Below are 15,179 nucleotides of genomic sequence, written 5' to 3' on the forward strand. Positions count from 1 at the left end.
CCCCGCCGCGGCGGATGGTCAGAGGGCCGCCTTCAGAGGCGCCCTCTAGCGCGCGTCCTTTTCGCCCAATGTCTACTTGAGGGTTCCTGAGCGTGTGGTACTACTTGCTTGGCTTAGCGCCCCTACAGGTTTACAGCGTTGTCACTTAGTGGCTGGGAACTGGGAGGCCTGTTAGATGCGTGGCTGGGGGAAGCCGTTTAACCCCCCGTGCCTCTATTCGGGCGCGTTGCGAACTCTCGGGCGATCATTTGAAGCACAAACTCGGGCCAGTAGCTCAGGGTTCCATAGTTACTCACAAACTGAAACGCGAGTTCCAGCACACTGCTCAGTTTACAGAATGGGAGACAGACGTTGGCAAAGCTTTGGGCTTGTACTCGGCTTCCCTAGAGTTGCCACCACCTTTGGTTGTGTCTCTGCAGTCCCCAACCTTTTGGCACCAGGGACCGGTTTCATGGGCAATTTTTCCAGGGACGGGAGTGGGAGGGGGGGAAGGCGGAGCTCAGGCGGTGATGGGAGCACCAGGAGCGGCTGTAAATACTGATGAAGCTTTGCTGGCTTGCCTGCTGCTCACTTCTTACTGTGTCCCCCCACCCCCAACAAGTTTCGTGGACGCGGGTGGGGTGGGCAGAGCTCTGTGGCCCGGTCCCTAACAGGGCAAGATGGGTACCGTTCCCTGGCCCCGGGGTTGGGGACTGCACTTTGAAATGGTAGTCCTGGGCTGTGGAGTCACGAATAGTTGAATTTGTTACAATCTTCGGGAGTTGCAGCCAGATGAACCTGTAGCTCTAAGCCACTACTGGTTCAACAGATGAATAAACGAGAGAACAATAATCATAGGAAATTTATTCTCCCTAACTGCCAATTAGCAACACTGAGTTCCTCATCACCTGGTTAAGGAAATATTTTATTAACTTGTGGCTCAAGTATCAGCTCAACTGTCAGTGCAATAGATGGATTCAGCTCAAGAGTTTACTTGAAAATACATTTATATTGTTAAGCCTCTCTCTCTCTCTCTCTCTCTTTATTGTTTTATTAGATTTAAGTGAAAATTCACAGCTGTTACAAAGACCACAACTTAAAGTTACATGTTTAAAAAAAATATTTAAAAATCTGTATCTGTGTAATAGTTTAAAAAGGAGATTCATTCGCTTCAGTTTATCAGGCTGGAGGATGGAAGAGAGCAGTATTTTTAATACTTTGAGGAAAACTCCGTCCTTAACTTCTTGATTGTTTCTATGATGCGCTTTACGAATTTTCAATTTAAAAGCAAACCATCAAGCTGGTATGTTTTGGCCAGTAGAGTTTCCAAGGTTGTTAACAAAATCAATTGAGGCATCCCAAGGCATCAGAAATAAAGTGATCAACTAGTTTTTAATTTGGAGATGTAGAAATGTTTTCTGTTTTTTGAACCTTCATTCACAATTTAGAATAATTTGAGAATTGTTGAAAAGGCAGGGAAATCCATATTTATTTTTTCTCTCAGGACCGATAAATAGATAATGGCATAGCTTAATATTTTGAACTTTATCTGGTAAGAGAGTCTATTTATGTTTTAAAATACACACCTCCCTATTATAACTATTTAAAAATGGGTTTATTAACAAAGTTTTTTTTTTGACCGGAATGTATGTTTTATTATTTTAATTTTTCTTTTTTGAGTGTTGCACCCCTGCTAGGTTATGATGGAATATAATCCAGATATTCATTGCATTTAGCTAGAAATAGTCACTTTCTGCCCACTTAGATGTATCTGCTTGAATTAACTTTAGCAAATAAAATAAATTGTTAGAGAAAACTTGTCTCACAGCTTAGTTATAATCATGTGTTTTGTTAAAAGCTTGCTGCAAAGGAAAAGACCTCTGCTAAATCAATTAAAAGATAGGGTGTTAGGGACATTTTATAGGAAAAAAGGATGGTTAGATAATCATCGTTAAACTAGATAACAGAAAAAAATTGAGGGTCTTAACTAATAACTTATTGATAACTGGTAGCCAGCTGGTTAGGTGAGTGGTTGGTTTTTCAGAGCATCTTCAGTCCATTGAAGTTTATCATAAGATTGCCTAGGCATTTTTTTTCCCAAGAGGGATTTGTGAATTACATTATTCAAAAAGTTCTTTCCCAGGCCAAGTTTGGAACAGTATCTTTTCTTTTCTTTTAAACCATTGTTACATTTTCTGTAGCTACAAACACAACCTGAAATTTTCAAAACGATTCACTGCTTTAAAAAAGATATCCTTGTTACAGAATGGCCACTTTGGACTGAATTGAACACTCTTGACACCAGGTACCTTTTTAAGTGTCCTGTTTACAGGTTGTTGTGACTAAAAAATAAAGATATATTACAAAAAGCTCCTTCACCATCTTTTTCCACCTCCCCCAACCCTCTCACCAAGGTTCAGATGTTCTGGATCTGAGACAGGGCTCCTAAACAATATGATGTTGACTGCAGGTTCCCTCTTCACCAGAGTAGGTTGAATTTTAAGGCAATACCTGCACAAAGTATATGGGCCCTGGTACAACTCATGACTGTGGATCAGCCTGTTTTTCTTATTTTTAGGCAATCCATCTTTGAGTGACTTCAAATCTTATTTTTGTTTAATTAGGCAGCATGTAAAAACAATGAAAAAACTTTTTAAAAACAAATGCTTAGTCTATTTCTGAGCTATAAAGAATATTTACAATAAGAATGTAATTTTTAGGGAAAAATTTTAAAGTGAATTTCAGGTTAGTGATTTAAACTATATATTAATTTAATTTCATTAAAATCATATCACCCTAGGGGTCATTTTTTTTGTTTCTGTGTTCTATATTCTGAGTACTTTGTTCTGGTAGGCCCTAGATAGATGTGGCTCTTCACTGTCAGCAAAAAAGAACTTACAGTATTAAAACCACTAAATTAAAATAGCAGTGTCTGTCTTTTCGTATTAATATCAGCTTTAATGTCATTTCATCAGTTGTTTTAGAAACATTCTTCCTCTCTTCTCGCATATCACACATCCAGGGTAAGATCTTCAGGGTAAGGGAACTGTCATAGTGGCAGAGATAAATGCAGATTCAGGACTATTACCAAGAATGAAAAATCTGGTATCTGGGCATATGTAGTCTTCTTCCCTCTTTCCTTCATACCTGGCGGCCCCCCCCCCCCCCCCCCCCGCAGAGAGTGCTGAACTAGACACCTTCTGCTTTCCTCTTTAGTAATTGACTCTCACTCTACAAATAAAGCAATACCGTTAATATCACCTACATCCCAATAGTGGTTAGAAAGTGAATGATTCTAATTATGGGGCAGTTAATTTTGCAAAACTGGTGATTTTCAGTTGCTTTTGAAAATGTTGCAGAAGGACCACCTTGAGTTATCAGGGAATCATTAAGAATAATTTTTAATGCCATACCCCCGTGTGACTTTTGGTATATAATTCAGGAGTTTAAAAAAATGATTATTGATGTAACCAGAAATATTTCCACTTTCAAATATTTGAAATGGGTGAATACAAAATGTAAAAATAGAATTAGTCTGAACCTTGTTTCTTCCTAGGAATAAGTAATATTCATTTCTGGATACATGACCTTATTGGGGATGGGGGTGAGAAGGTCCTATCCATTTATTTATGACATACATTTCCAATAGAAGCTTTCTTTTGATATTTTGTAATCATTATAATTGGTTATATATTGCTATTGATCAATAGTGTTATAGTAATTTAATAATCAATTTAAACTATATGTACCTATAAAGAAAATAAACAACTTTTTTCTACGTAAAATGGGAAGAGAGAAAGAAATAATTCTATTTTGAGGCTTTCATCTACATTATAAAAACCAAGAAGACAAAGCCAGCTTTTCAGAGGAAAGGTACAAAAATATGATAATGAAGGATGACATTAAATTTCAGTAATACCTTTAAAGAAATTAAGTTACATTTTTCAGCGAGGTTATGTAGCAAAGAGAATGAAATTTTCCAAACCCATTGTGCCACTCACACAATATAAAAGTGAAATTTTTGACTTAGTGTAATGGTTAATGTTATGTATCATCTGGACTGTGTGCAGAACAGGGTGCCCAGATATTTGTTTAAACATCATTTCTGCGGTGTCTTTAAGAGTATTTTTGGATGAGATTAGTATTTGTTTAGTAGAACTGAGTAAAGCAAACTGTCCTTCCTGTTATGGGTGGGCATCTTCCTATCCCTTGAAGTCCTGAATAGAACCAAAAAGTGGAGGGAGAATTTACTCTCTGAACATTTGAGCTGGGACATCAGTCTTCTGCCCTTTCACTGGAATTTAAGCCATTTGCTCTCCTGGTTTGTAAACCTTTAGACTTAAACTGAATTATACCACCAGCTCTCCTGAATCTCTTGCTTATGGACTAGAGATTACAGGCCTTAGCCTCCCTAATCACATGAGCCATTCTATTTATATACATATGTCTCCATCCCATTGATTCTTCCCGGCAAAACTCTGACTAATACACTTTCTACTAATTACAAAACTAGACTTAATTTCTGAGAGTAGAGATTATGAATTATCTATGAATAAGTACTCAATTGATTCTTAAAAGTCACCCCAAAATATGTTTTTGATTTAGTCACTGAAATTATTAATCATTTTCTCTTGACAGTCATTCTGTACCATTACTTTTTGGCTTTAGTAATTCCCTCCCTCTCATCCCATAATCAGATCTGTTCACCTAGTTTTATGGATTCTAATGGGTTATACCCCTTAGGTATCTGAACTATTACAATAGTTTAGTTTCCAATCTCTCTTTTGAAAAATTTTTTTGCTTCCAACTTATTCTTTATATTCACTTCAAACTAGTCTTTAAAAACTATAAATATTATCATTATGTTTCTCTTAAACTCCTGAAGTGACTCCTTAACATTTTTTGAAAGGACCTTCTTACTTTAGCTTAACCTATTTTCTACCACTCTTATACACTGCCAACTCAGGCACTGAAATCAGATATCTATATGCATTTATAAGGTTTTCATTCAGGTTACCGTGATTATTATTTTATAATATTTAATTTCTTAGACTACCATTGATATTTTAAAAATAATTTTAAAATTCTCAGAGAATTGAGGAACCCCAGAAAAATTCTCTGACCTCAGTTTGAGAATTATGGATCTAGCTCTTACATGTTTGTCCTTAATGAAAACACGTTTGCAAGGAAATCTGACATGTCTGAGTAAGAAATATAATCAGAAGACATTGAGTCATATTTTTTTTTGGAATATATATCAGTAAGGTATCATCACTATCTCAACATCAAATGTTGCATTGTAGAATTCAAAGCCACATATTCCTTTTGTGCTTGGAAAAAAGGTTTTTCTCCAAAGACCATCCAAAACTATCATCAGATTGTTCTCTGAAATATTTTTAATAAAATGGATTGCTACCTAAATATTATGGTCAGAAGTTGCAAGAGGAATTCTTACCTCATCTTCCCACCCACCAATCGTTTTTTTTGAATAATCCAAATTTTCTATTTGAAAAATGTTTCCTTTTGTTTTCCTGACTATTCAATATATTTACTGTCTCAAATGAGAAATGTTCAAATACCTATGCTAGATAAGTTTAAAGGTCAGAGAAAAGACAACTATTACTGCCTAGAAATGCATAAGTATACATTGAGAAAACCATTGATATGTTGAGTACAATAACTATGGTCACTGCTCAAAATGAAATAATAGAGTTTCAGAAGCCAGATTATCCTTTTACTGATATTATTTTTCAGTTTTTATTCTTAGTACTGTTTAGATGGAAATGGAAATGGCCAGATCTACAATCCAAATCTCTTCGTATTTTGAGAATTTATTAGCAACAGAAATATGATCAGAAATTATCAATAACGTTTACACTTAATATGTAATTATTTTTGACAAGTATTTTACTCATTAAGTTTGAACATTTATAATTTCTGTTTTGGTCAATATTTTCTTATAAAGATACCAAACATAGTATAAAGAGTCTAAGAGAATTAATTTTTTTTTTCCTGTGCAACTAAGCAGAGGACAAGTAGGGTTTTCCAGAAAGTGTTAACTCAATTGAGAAAATATGCATGTGAATATCTTTGATGTCATGGTAAAACAAATAGCTTGGGTTGAGGAAAAGAGAAAAGGCCTGTGAAAAATTTTGTGCATATTGACATTAAGTGAATTATCAGAGTCTTCCATAATCCTGGCATTGTAGAAATAAATGACCACCAAAACAAATGTTTGAAAGGTTATAAAGAATTTTCATCCTTTTAAAAACCGTGTAACATATTTATTCACTCTTTCTGCAGAAGAGGAAAACTATAGAGCAAAAAGGAAATTATCAACTATAAACTGTAGCATTAGGCATATTTATGTGATGTGTTTATGATACGTCCATTTAGATAAGAGTTAATTAAATATAGTGTATTTTTCTCCTACACATTCTAGATTATGACAGTCTCAAGTCTCCTTTGGCTAAAATTTTTTTAAATTAAATATTATAATCCATAATCTCATTAATCATTTTTATTACTTCTCATGATGTTTTAATAAGATATTTTAGAGAAAAGTAGAATTCATTGACATTTACTTGTTTTGCAAATAGGGTATGTTTAAAACCAAATACATCGGTAATTACATTAAATGTAAATGGACTACTTGGAACAAAGATGTCATATTGGGTTAAGAAAAAAATAATTATATGCTGATTATAAGATGCATGGAAAAGACTGAAGGGACAGAAAATATTGATAATGTAGATACTAAACAAAAATAGCCTACTGTAAATTATATTAACATGAAACAAAGCAAACTTTGAGGAAAAAAAGTATTACTTCCATCAGAAGATAAAACAATTGTTTGTATGCCCCAAATGAAAGAGCCACATGATACATTAAGTAAAACCTGGTGGAAATAAGAAGCAAACCTAAAGTAGTGGGAGATTTTAATATATATCCCTTGGTAACTGATAGAATAAGAAGGAAAAAAATACACTAAGAAAAAGGATTACTGGAATTAAACCTATTAACATCACATCCACTAAGATAGCTATTATTAAAAACAACAGAAAATACCGATCCTAAAATTAATATAGAATCTCAAGGGACCATGAATAGCCAAAGCAATCTTGAAAAAGAAGAACAAAGCTGAAAGACTCACCTTCCTGATTTCAAAAATTGTTACAAAGCCACAGTAATCAAAACAGTATGGTACTGGCTGGCATATAGACTAATAGAATAGAATAGAGAGGCCAGAAATAAACTCACGCCACATGATTTTTGACAAAGATATGAAGACTGTTCAATGGGGGAAAGGACAATCTTTTCAACAGATAGTGTTGGGAAAACTGGATATCCATATGCAAAACAATAAAATTGGACTCTTACTTCAGACTGCATAGAAAAGTAACTCAAAATGAATTTTTTGCTTGAAATAAAAAGGTTTTTCTCCAAAAACTTAAATGGAAGAACCCAAAACTATTAACACTCCTAGAAGAAAACATGGGGAAAGGCTTCATGACACTGAATTTGGCAATGGTTTCTTGGATATGACAATAAAAGACAGTCAACAAAAGCAAAAATAGATGAATTGAACTTCATCAAACAAAAAACTTCTGTGAATCAAAAGACACTATCACCACAGTGAAAAGACTGCTCATACAATGGGAGAAGAATTTGCAAATCATAAATCTGATAAGGGATTAATATTCAAAATATATAAAGAACTCCAACTAAACAACAACAAAAAAGTAATTCAAAAAATGAGCAAAGGGCTTTATTAGACATTTCTCCACAGAAGATATACAAATGCCTGATAAACACATGAAAACATACTTGACATCATTAATCATTAGGCAAATGTAATTCAAAACCACAGCGATACCATCTCACACCTATCAGCATGACTAGCATCAAAACAAAAACATAAACCAGAAAATAATAAGTGTTGGCAAGGATGTGGAGAAATCAGAATCTTTGTGCATTACTGGTGGGATGTAAAATGGTGCAGTCATTGTGGAAAACAGTATGGAAGTTCCTCAAACAATTTAACATAGAATGACCCTATGATCTAGCAATTGTATTTCTGGATATAGACCCAAAAGAATTGAAAGAAGGATACAAACATATTTGTATACCTCTGTTCATAGCAGGATTATTCACAGTAGCTAAAAGGTGGAAGTAACCCAAATGTATATCAACAGATAAATGGATAAATAAATATGGCAAATCCATAAAATATAGTATTATTGAGCCTTACAAAGGAAGGAAATCTTACACATGCTGTGACATGGATGAACCATGAAAACATAATGCTAAATTAAATAAGCCAGTCATGAAAGGACAAATACTGCGTGATTCCACTAATATGTGGTACCTACAATAATCGAATTCATAGAGACAGAAAGTGAAATAGTAGTTACAGGAGCCAGGGAAAGGGGGGAATTGGAAATTATTTAATCGGTATAAAGTTTCAGTTGTAAATGATGAAAAAGTTGGAGATGTATAGTGGTGATGATTGCACAACAAAATGAATATATTAAGTGCCAATGAATGGTACACTAAAAAAATTACTAAAATGATAAATTTCATTATATGTATGTTTTACCACAATAAAAAAAATAACAGAATTGATCTAATTGATATATACATGGAACCCAATATCTACAAAACACAAAATCAAGTATTCTTTGAACCTCTACAAAAATGATCATATACTGGATCATAAAACAAGTATCAAACATGGCAAAATGTTAAAATCTTATAGACCGTATAAGAATTAAGCTAAACAAAATAAGTAAAAAATTTCCATGTAATCAGATATTAAGAAAAACCTTTTTAAAATAACCTGTGAATCAAATAAGTATTTATAATTAATAAAGGATATTTTGAACTGAATAATTAAAAACATGACCAAAAATATGATACAAAAATCAGACAAGGGCCTAGAGGGAAAATTATGATTTGAATGTGTATGTTAGAGAAGACCAAATATCAGTGATCCAGGAATCTATCTCAAGAAGTTAAAAGAATAGTAAATTAAATACAATGAACAGAGAACAGCAAAAAGACAGAAGAAATTAATGAAGTAGAAAATAAACATAAAATAGAGAAGATCAAGATAAGCAAAAGGTGATCCTTCTAAAAGGTAAACAGAACTGGTAAATTCCCAGTGAGACCAGTCAAGAGAAATAATGAGAGAATACCTAAATAACTAATATCATATCCTACAGTTTTAAAATTATAATAGGATCATATAAACAACTTTATGGCAATAAACTTGAAAATATAGGTAAGATAGAAAAATTCGTTGTAAAACACAACTTACCAAAATCATACAAGAAGAAATAGAAAATCTGAATAGTGCAATATCGAAGAAAAACTCATAACTAAAAACACATCAATTGTGAAAACTATAGGAACAGATGAGTCACTGTTGAATTGTATACATTTAAGGAAGAAACTACACAAATCAAATTCTTCATATTCTTCCAGAAAATAGAAATTAAGGGAATATGTCTCAACTCATTTTATGAAACCAATGTAATCTTGATAGTAAGTAAATCTGCCAAAAACACTCATGAAAGGGAAATTACAGGCCAAAATCTTTCGGGACTATGGATGCAAAATATCATAAAACATTCTCAATCTGAATTGAACAATCCATAAAAATGACAAAACATCAAAGCTGAGTTAGATTTGTTCCAGAAATGTGAGGTTGGTTTAGCATTCATAGTCATTTTTAATATACAGTCATGCACCACATAATGATGTTTTGGCCAGTGACAGACTGCATATACAATGGTGATTCCACGAGATTATAGTACCATATTTTTACTGTACCTTTTCTAAGTTCAGATACACAAATACCATTGTGTTACAGTTGCCTATGGTATTCAGTACATGCTGTACAGGTTTGTAGCCTAGGAGCAATGGGCTGTACCATATAGCCTAGGGGTGTAATAGGCTTCACTTTCAAGGTTTGTGTAATGACAAACATCACCTAAGGATGTATTTCTCAGAATGTGTCCTCATTGTTAAGCAATGCATGAGTGTACCACAATCATGGAATACAAAGAAAAACTATAAGAACATCTGAATATACACAGAACAATTAATTTATAAAATTTTGCCACCTATTTGTGGGAAAAAACTTCTTTCAAGCTAGAAATGAAAGAGAACTGCCTTAATTTGAAAGATGGTAGCTTAAAAACAAACAAAACTACAGAAATTATTGTACATAACAGTAAAATATTGAAAATTTTCCTTATGAAATCACAAATGAGTCAAGGATATATAGCTATAACCTATTGGATTTAGCAGGGTTGCTAGATTTTAAAAATCAATTTTTTCTTTATCTCTACAACAACCAAAATGAAATTTTAAAAGATAAATTTGACAATATTATATAAAAAAGAATCAAATGTACCTAGATTGGATATATAGCCTGTACATGGATTGAAAGACTCAATTTTGTACAGATATCAGTTCTCTCCAAGTTGTTCTATAGAATCACCTCAATCATAAAATTACTAGATGTTTTTTTTTTTTCTTGTGGAAATTCAAGAGCTAATTCAAAAATTTCTTTGCAAGTGCCAAGGACCAATTTTCAAAGCAGTTTCCAAGAAAAATAAGATGACACTTAAACTCTGTTGGTTATCAAAGTATGTTATAAAGCTATACCAATGATAATAGAGTGCTCTTGGTGCAATAATATGCAAATAAATATTGCAACAGAATAGAGAATTCAGAAATAGAGTCTCACATGTATGGACACGATATAGAATAAAGATGACATTTCAGAGCAATGGGAAAATAATGATCTTTTCAATAAATAGTTCTGGGACGATTGTATAGCCAGACTGGGAGGAAATGAAACTTGACCACTACCACACAACATGATCAAATCCAGGTGGAGTATAGATGTAATTGTGATATGTAAAACAAAGCTTCTATTCTAGAAGATAATGTAGTAAAATCTCTTTATTACTTTGGGGTAGGTAAAATTAGTTTTTTAAACAAGCACAATAAGCACTAATTGGAAAGGAAAGTGTTGATAAATTGAAGCACATTAAAATTAAGAACTTTCATTTGTTAAATGCATTAAGGACCTTACAGACATATACAGAACATTATACCCAACAGCAGCAGAATACACATTTTTCTCAAGAGCACATGGAACATTCTCCAGAATAGATCACATTTTAGGTCACAAAACAAATCTTAGCAAATTTTAAAAGATTACAATTACACCAAGTATCTTTTCTGACCAAAATTGAATGAAACTAGAAATCAATAGCAGAAGGAAAACTGAAAAATTTACAAATATGTGGAAATTAAGTACCACACTATTAAAAAAAAATCAGTGTGTCGAAAAATAAAAACAAAAAAAGGAAATTTGAAAATATCTTACAACAAACAAAAACATGACACAACAAAACTTATGGGATGCAGAAAAGCAATACTAAGAGAGAATTTTATAGTGGTAAATTCCTACGTTAAAAAAGAAGGAAGACCTCAAGCAACCTAGCTATACATATCAATGAACCAAAAAACCAGGAACACACTAAGCTTAAAGTTATCATAAGGACGTATATAACAAAGATTAGAGTAGAAATAACAAATTAGAGAATCAAAAACAACAGAAAAAAAATTAATGAAACTAAAAGTTGGGCCGGGCGCGGTGGCTCACGCCTGTAATCCTAGCACTCTGGGAGGCCGAGGTGGGCGGATCGTTTGAGCTCAGGAGTTCGAGACCAGCCTGAGCAAGAGCGAGACCTCATCTCTACTAAAAATAGAAAGAAATTATATGGACAGCTAAAAATATATATAGAAAAAAAAATTAGCCGGGCATGGTGGTGCATGCCTGTAGTCCCAGCTACTCGGGAGGCTGAGACAGGAGGATCGCTTGAGCTCAGGAGTTTGAGGTTGCTGTGAGCTAGGCTAACGCCATGGCACTCACTCTAGCCTGGGCAACAGAGTGAGACTCTGTCTCAAAAAAAAAAAAAAAAAAAAAAAGAAACTAAAAGTTGGTTTTATGGAAAGATATAAAATTCACAGATCTTTAGCCAGACCAAGAAAAGAGAAAACAAATAAAATCAGAAATGATAGAGAAATATCTTACAACTGACGCTATAGAAATAAAAATGATGATGAGTATGAACAATAATACACCAACAAATTGAATAACCCTGAAAAATGGATAAGGTCCTAGGAACATGTAATCTACAAAGCCTGAATCATTAGGAAGTAGAAAATCTGGACAGACCAATAACTATAAGGAGAATGAATCAGTAATCACTGGAGAATTCTACCAAACATTTAAAGAATAATTAATTCCAATTCTCAAACTTTTCGCAAAAAATTTAAAAGGAAGCAACTTCCAAGTTCATTGTAACAGGCAGCATTACCCTGATACCAAAGCCAGATAAAGACACCCTACAGAAAAGGAAAACTACAAGCCAATATTTCTGATAAATATAAATGTAAAAATCCTCAACAAAATGGAGTGTTTTTTAAACTAGCAAACAGAATTCAGTAGCACATTAAAAGCATCATTATACCATGACCAAGTGGGCTTTAATCCTGGGGTGAATGAAAGAGTGGTTCAACACACACAATTCAATATGATGCACCATATTAACAGAATGAAGGACAAAAATAATATAATCACATCATTAGATGCAGGAAAAAAAATTTAACAAAATTCAACATCCTTTTATGATGAAAACACTCAACAAACTGGGAATAGAAGGAAAATACCACAACATAATAAAGGCCATATATGGAAAACCCAAAGCTAACTTCATAGCCAGTGGTAAATAAAAATGTTTCCTCTAATGGTTGAAATAAGAAGAATGCCCACGCTCACCATTTCTATTCAATATAGTGCTAGGAATCCTAGCTAGAACACTTAGGCAAGAAAAAGAAATAAAAGGCATCACCATCATAAAGGAAGAAGTAAAATTATCTCTTCACAGAGGACATGACCTTATATGTAGAATACCCTAAAAATTCCATGCAAAAGAAACCCACCAAGAAGTGTTAGAACTAACAAACAAAATGAGCAAAGTTGCAGGATATAAAAATCAGTTGCATTTCTATACACCAACAATGGATAATCCAAATAGGAAATCAGAACAATTCAATTTGTAATATTAATAGCTTCAAAAAGAATAGAATACTTAGAAATAAACTTAACAAAGGAGACAAAAGACCCTAACATGAAAACTATAAAACATTGCTGAAAAAAGTTAAAGAAAGCACAAATAAGTAGACATCCTTTGTTTATAGATGTTCATATTACCCAAAAATATCCTTACCACCCAAAGTGATCTACAGATTCAATGCAATCCCTATCAAAATCCCAATGGCATTTTTTGGAGAAATAGAAAATCCTAAAATTCATGTGGAACTACAAAGGACCCTGAATAGCTAAAACAATCTAGAGAAAGAACAAAGCCAGATGCATCACACTTTCTGATTTCTAACTATATTGCAAAGCTACAGTTATCAAAACCATATGGTAGAGGTTCAGCATCCCTAATCTGAAAATCTGAAATGCTTCAAAATCTGAAACTTTTTGTGCAGTGACATAACATCATAAGTGGAAAATTCCACATGTAAGTACTTAACACAAACTTTGTTTCACACACAAAATTATTAAAAATATTGTATAAAATTATCTCTAGGCTATGTTATTAGGTGCATATGAAACATAAATGAATTTTGTGTTTAGACTTGGTTCCCATCCTCAAGATGTCTCATTGTATATATGCAAATGTTCTAAAATCCAAAAAAATCTGAAACACTTCGGCTTCCAAGCATTTCAGATAGGGGATATTCAACCTATATTGGCAAAAAGGCAGACATACAAACCAATGGAACAGAATAGAGACCCCATAAGTAAACCTACACATATATGGTTGAATGATCTTCAACAAGGGTGCAAAAGCTACACGATGTAAAATGGATAGTTTCTTCAACAAATGGTGTTGGGAAAACTGGACATTTACATGCAAAAGAATGAAATTGTACCATACACAAAAATTAACTCAAAATATTAAGATCTAAATATAAAACCTGAAACTACAAAACTCTTAGAGGAAAACATGGGGGAAAAGCTTCATGACATTGGTCTTGGCAATGATTTCTTGGATATGACACCAAAGCATAAGCAACAAAAGTAAAAATAAGTGAGACTACGTCTACTGCGCAGATACTAAAACGTATCTGCACAGCAAAGGAGACAATCAACGAGTGAAAAGGTAACCTATAGAATGGGAAAAAGATATTTGCAAACCATGCATCTGATAAGGGGTTAACATCCAAAATATATAAGGAATTCCTACAACTCAATAACAGAAAAACCAAATACCCTAATTAGAAAATGGCAAAGGACTTGAGTAGACATTTTTGTAAAGAAGACGCACAATTAGCCAACAATGATTAGTTATTTTGAGTTATATGAAAATATGCTCAACATAACTAATCATCAGGGAAATGCAAATCAAAACCATAATGAGCTATCTGTTCACACCTATTAGGATGACCATTATCAAAAAAGCCGAAAATAAGTGTTAGTGAGGATGTGTTGTAATTGGCATTCTTGTGCACTGTTAGTGGTAATGTAAAATGGTACAGGTGCTATGGAAAACAGTATGGAGGTTCCTCAAAAAATTAAAAATAGAACTCCTATGTGATTCAGCAATTCTACTTCAGGATATTTATCTAGAAGAACGGAAGACAAGATCTAGAAGGGGTATTTACACTTCACATTCATTGCAGCCACATTCACGGGAGCCAAGAGGTGGAAACAACCTAAATGTCCATCAACAGATGAATAGGTAAAGAAAATGTGGTATATGCTTACAATGGAATATCAGCCTTAAAAGAGAATGAAACTCTGTCATATGCTACAACATGGATGACCCAGTAAAACATTAGGCTAAGTGAAATAAGCCAGACACAGAAAGACAATGCATAATTTCACTTGTATGAGGCATCTAATGTAGTCAAACTCATGGAAGCAGAAAGTAGAATGGTAGTTGCTAGGGCCTAAAGAGAGGGGAAAGGGGAAGTTGCTATTCAATGGGTATAGTTTGTCATGCAAAATGAAAAAGTTCCAGAGATCTACAGTACAGCAATGTGAATATAGTTAGCAATGCTGTACACTTAAATTTTAAGAGATTGATTTCATGTTATGTTAC

General features: G+C 33.5%; 1 protein-coding gene across 1 annotated transcript in view; it reads left to right on the forward strand.

Annotated features, from left to right (window-relative positions):
- ZCWPW2 (zinc finger CW-type and PWWP domain containing 2) overlaps positions 1-15,179 on the forward strand; it is a 140,969-nt gene that overhangs the window by 1,152 nt on the left and 124,638 nt on the right. Inside the window, exon 3 of the mRNA XM_069472020.1 lies at positions 176-620. Within this exon, the coding sequence (XP_069328121.1) occupies positions 176-620 (445 nt within the window). The remainder of the gene's footprint in view (positions 1-175; positions 621-15,179) is intronic.

The sequence above is a fragment of the Eulemur rufifrons genome, chromosome 7 (assembly GCF_041146395.1).
Source record: "Eulemur rufifrons isolate Redbay chromosome 7, OSU_ERuf_1, whole genome shotgun sequence".
NCBI lineage: Eukaryota > Metazoa > Chordata > Mammalia > Primates > Lemuridae > Eulemur > Eulemur rufifrons.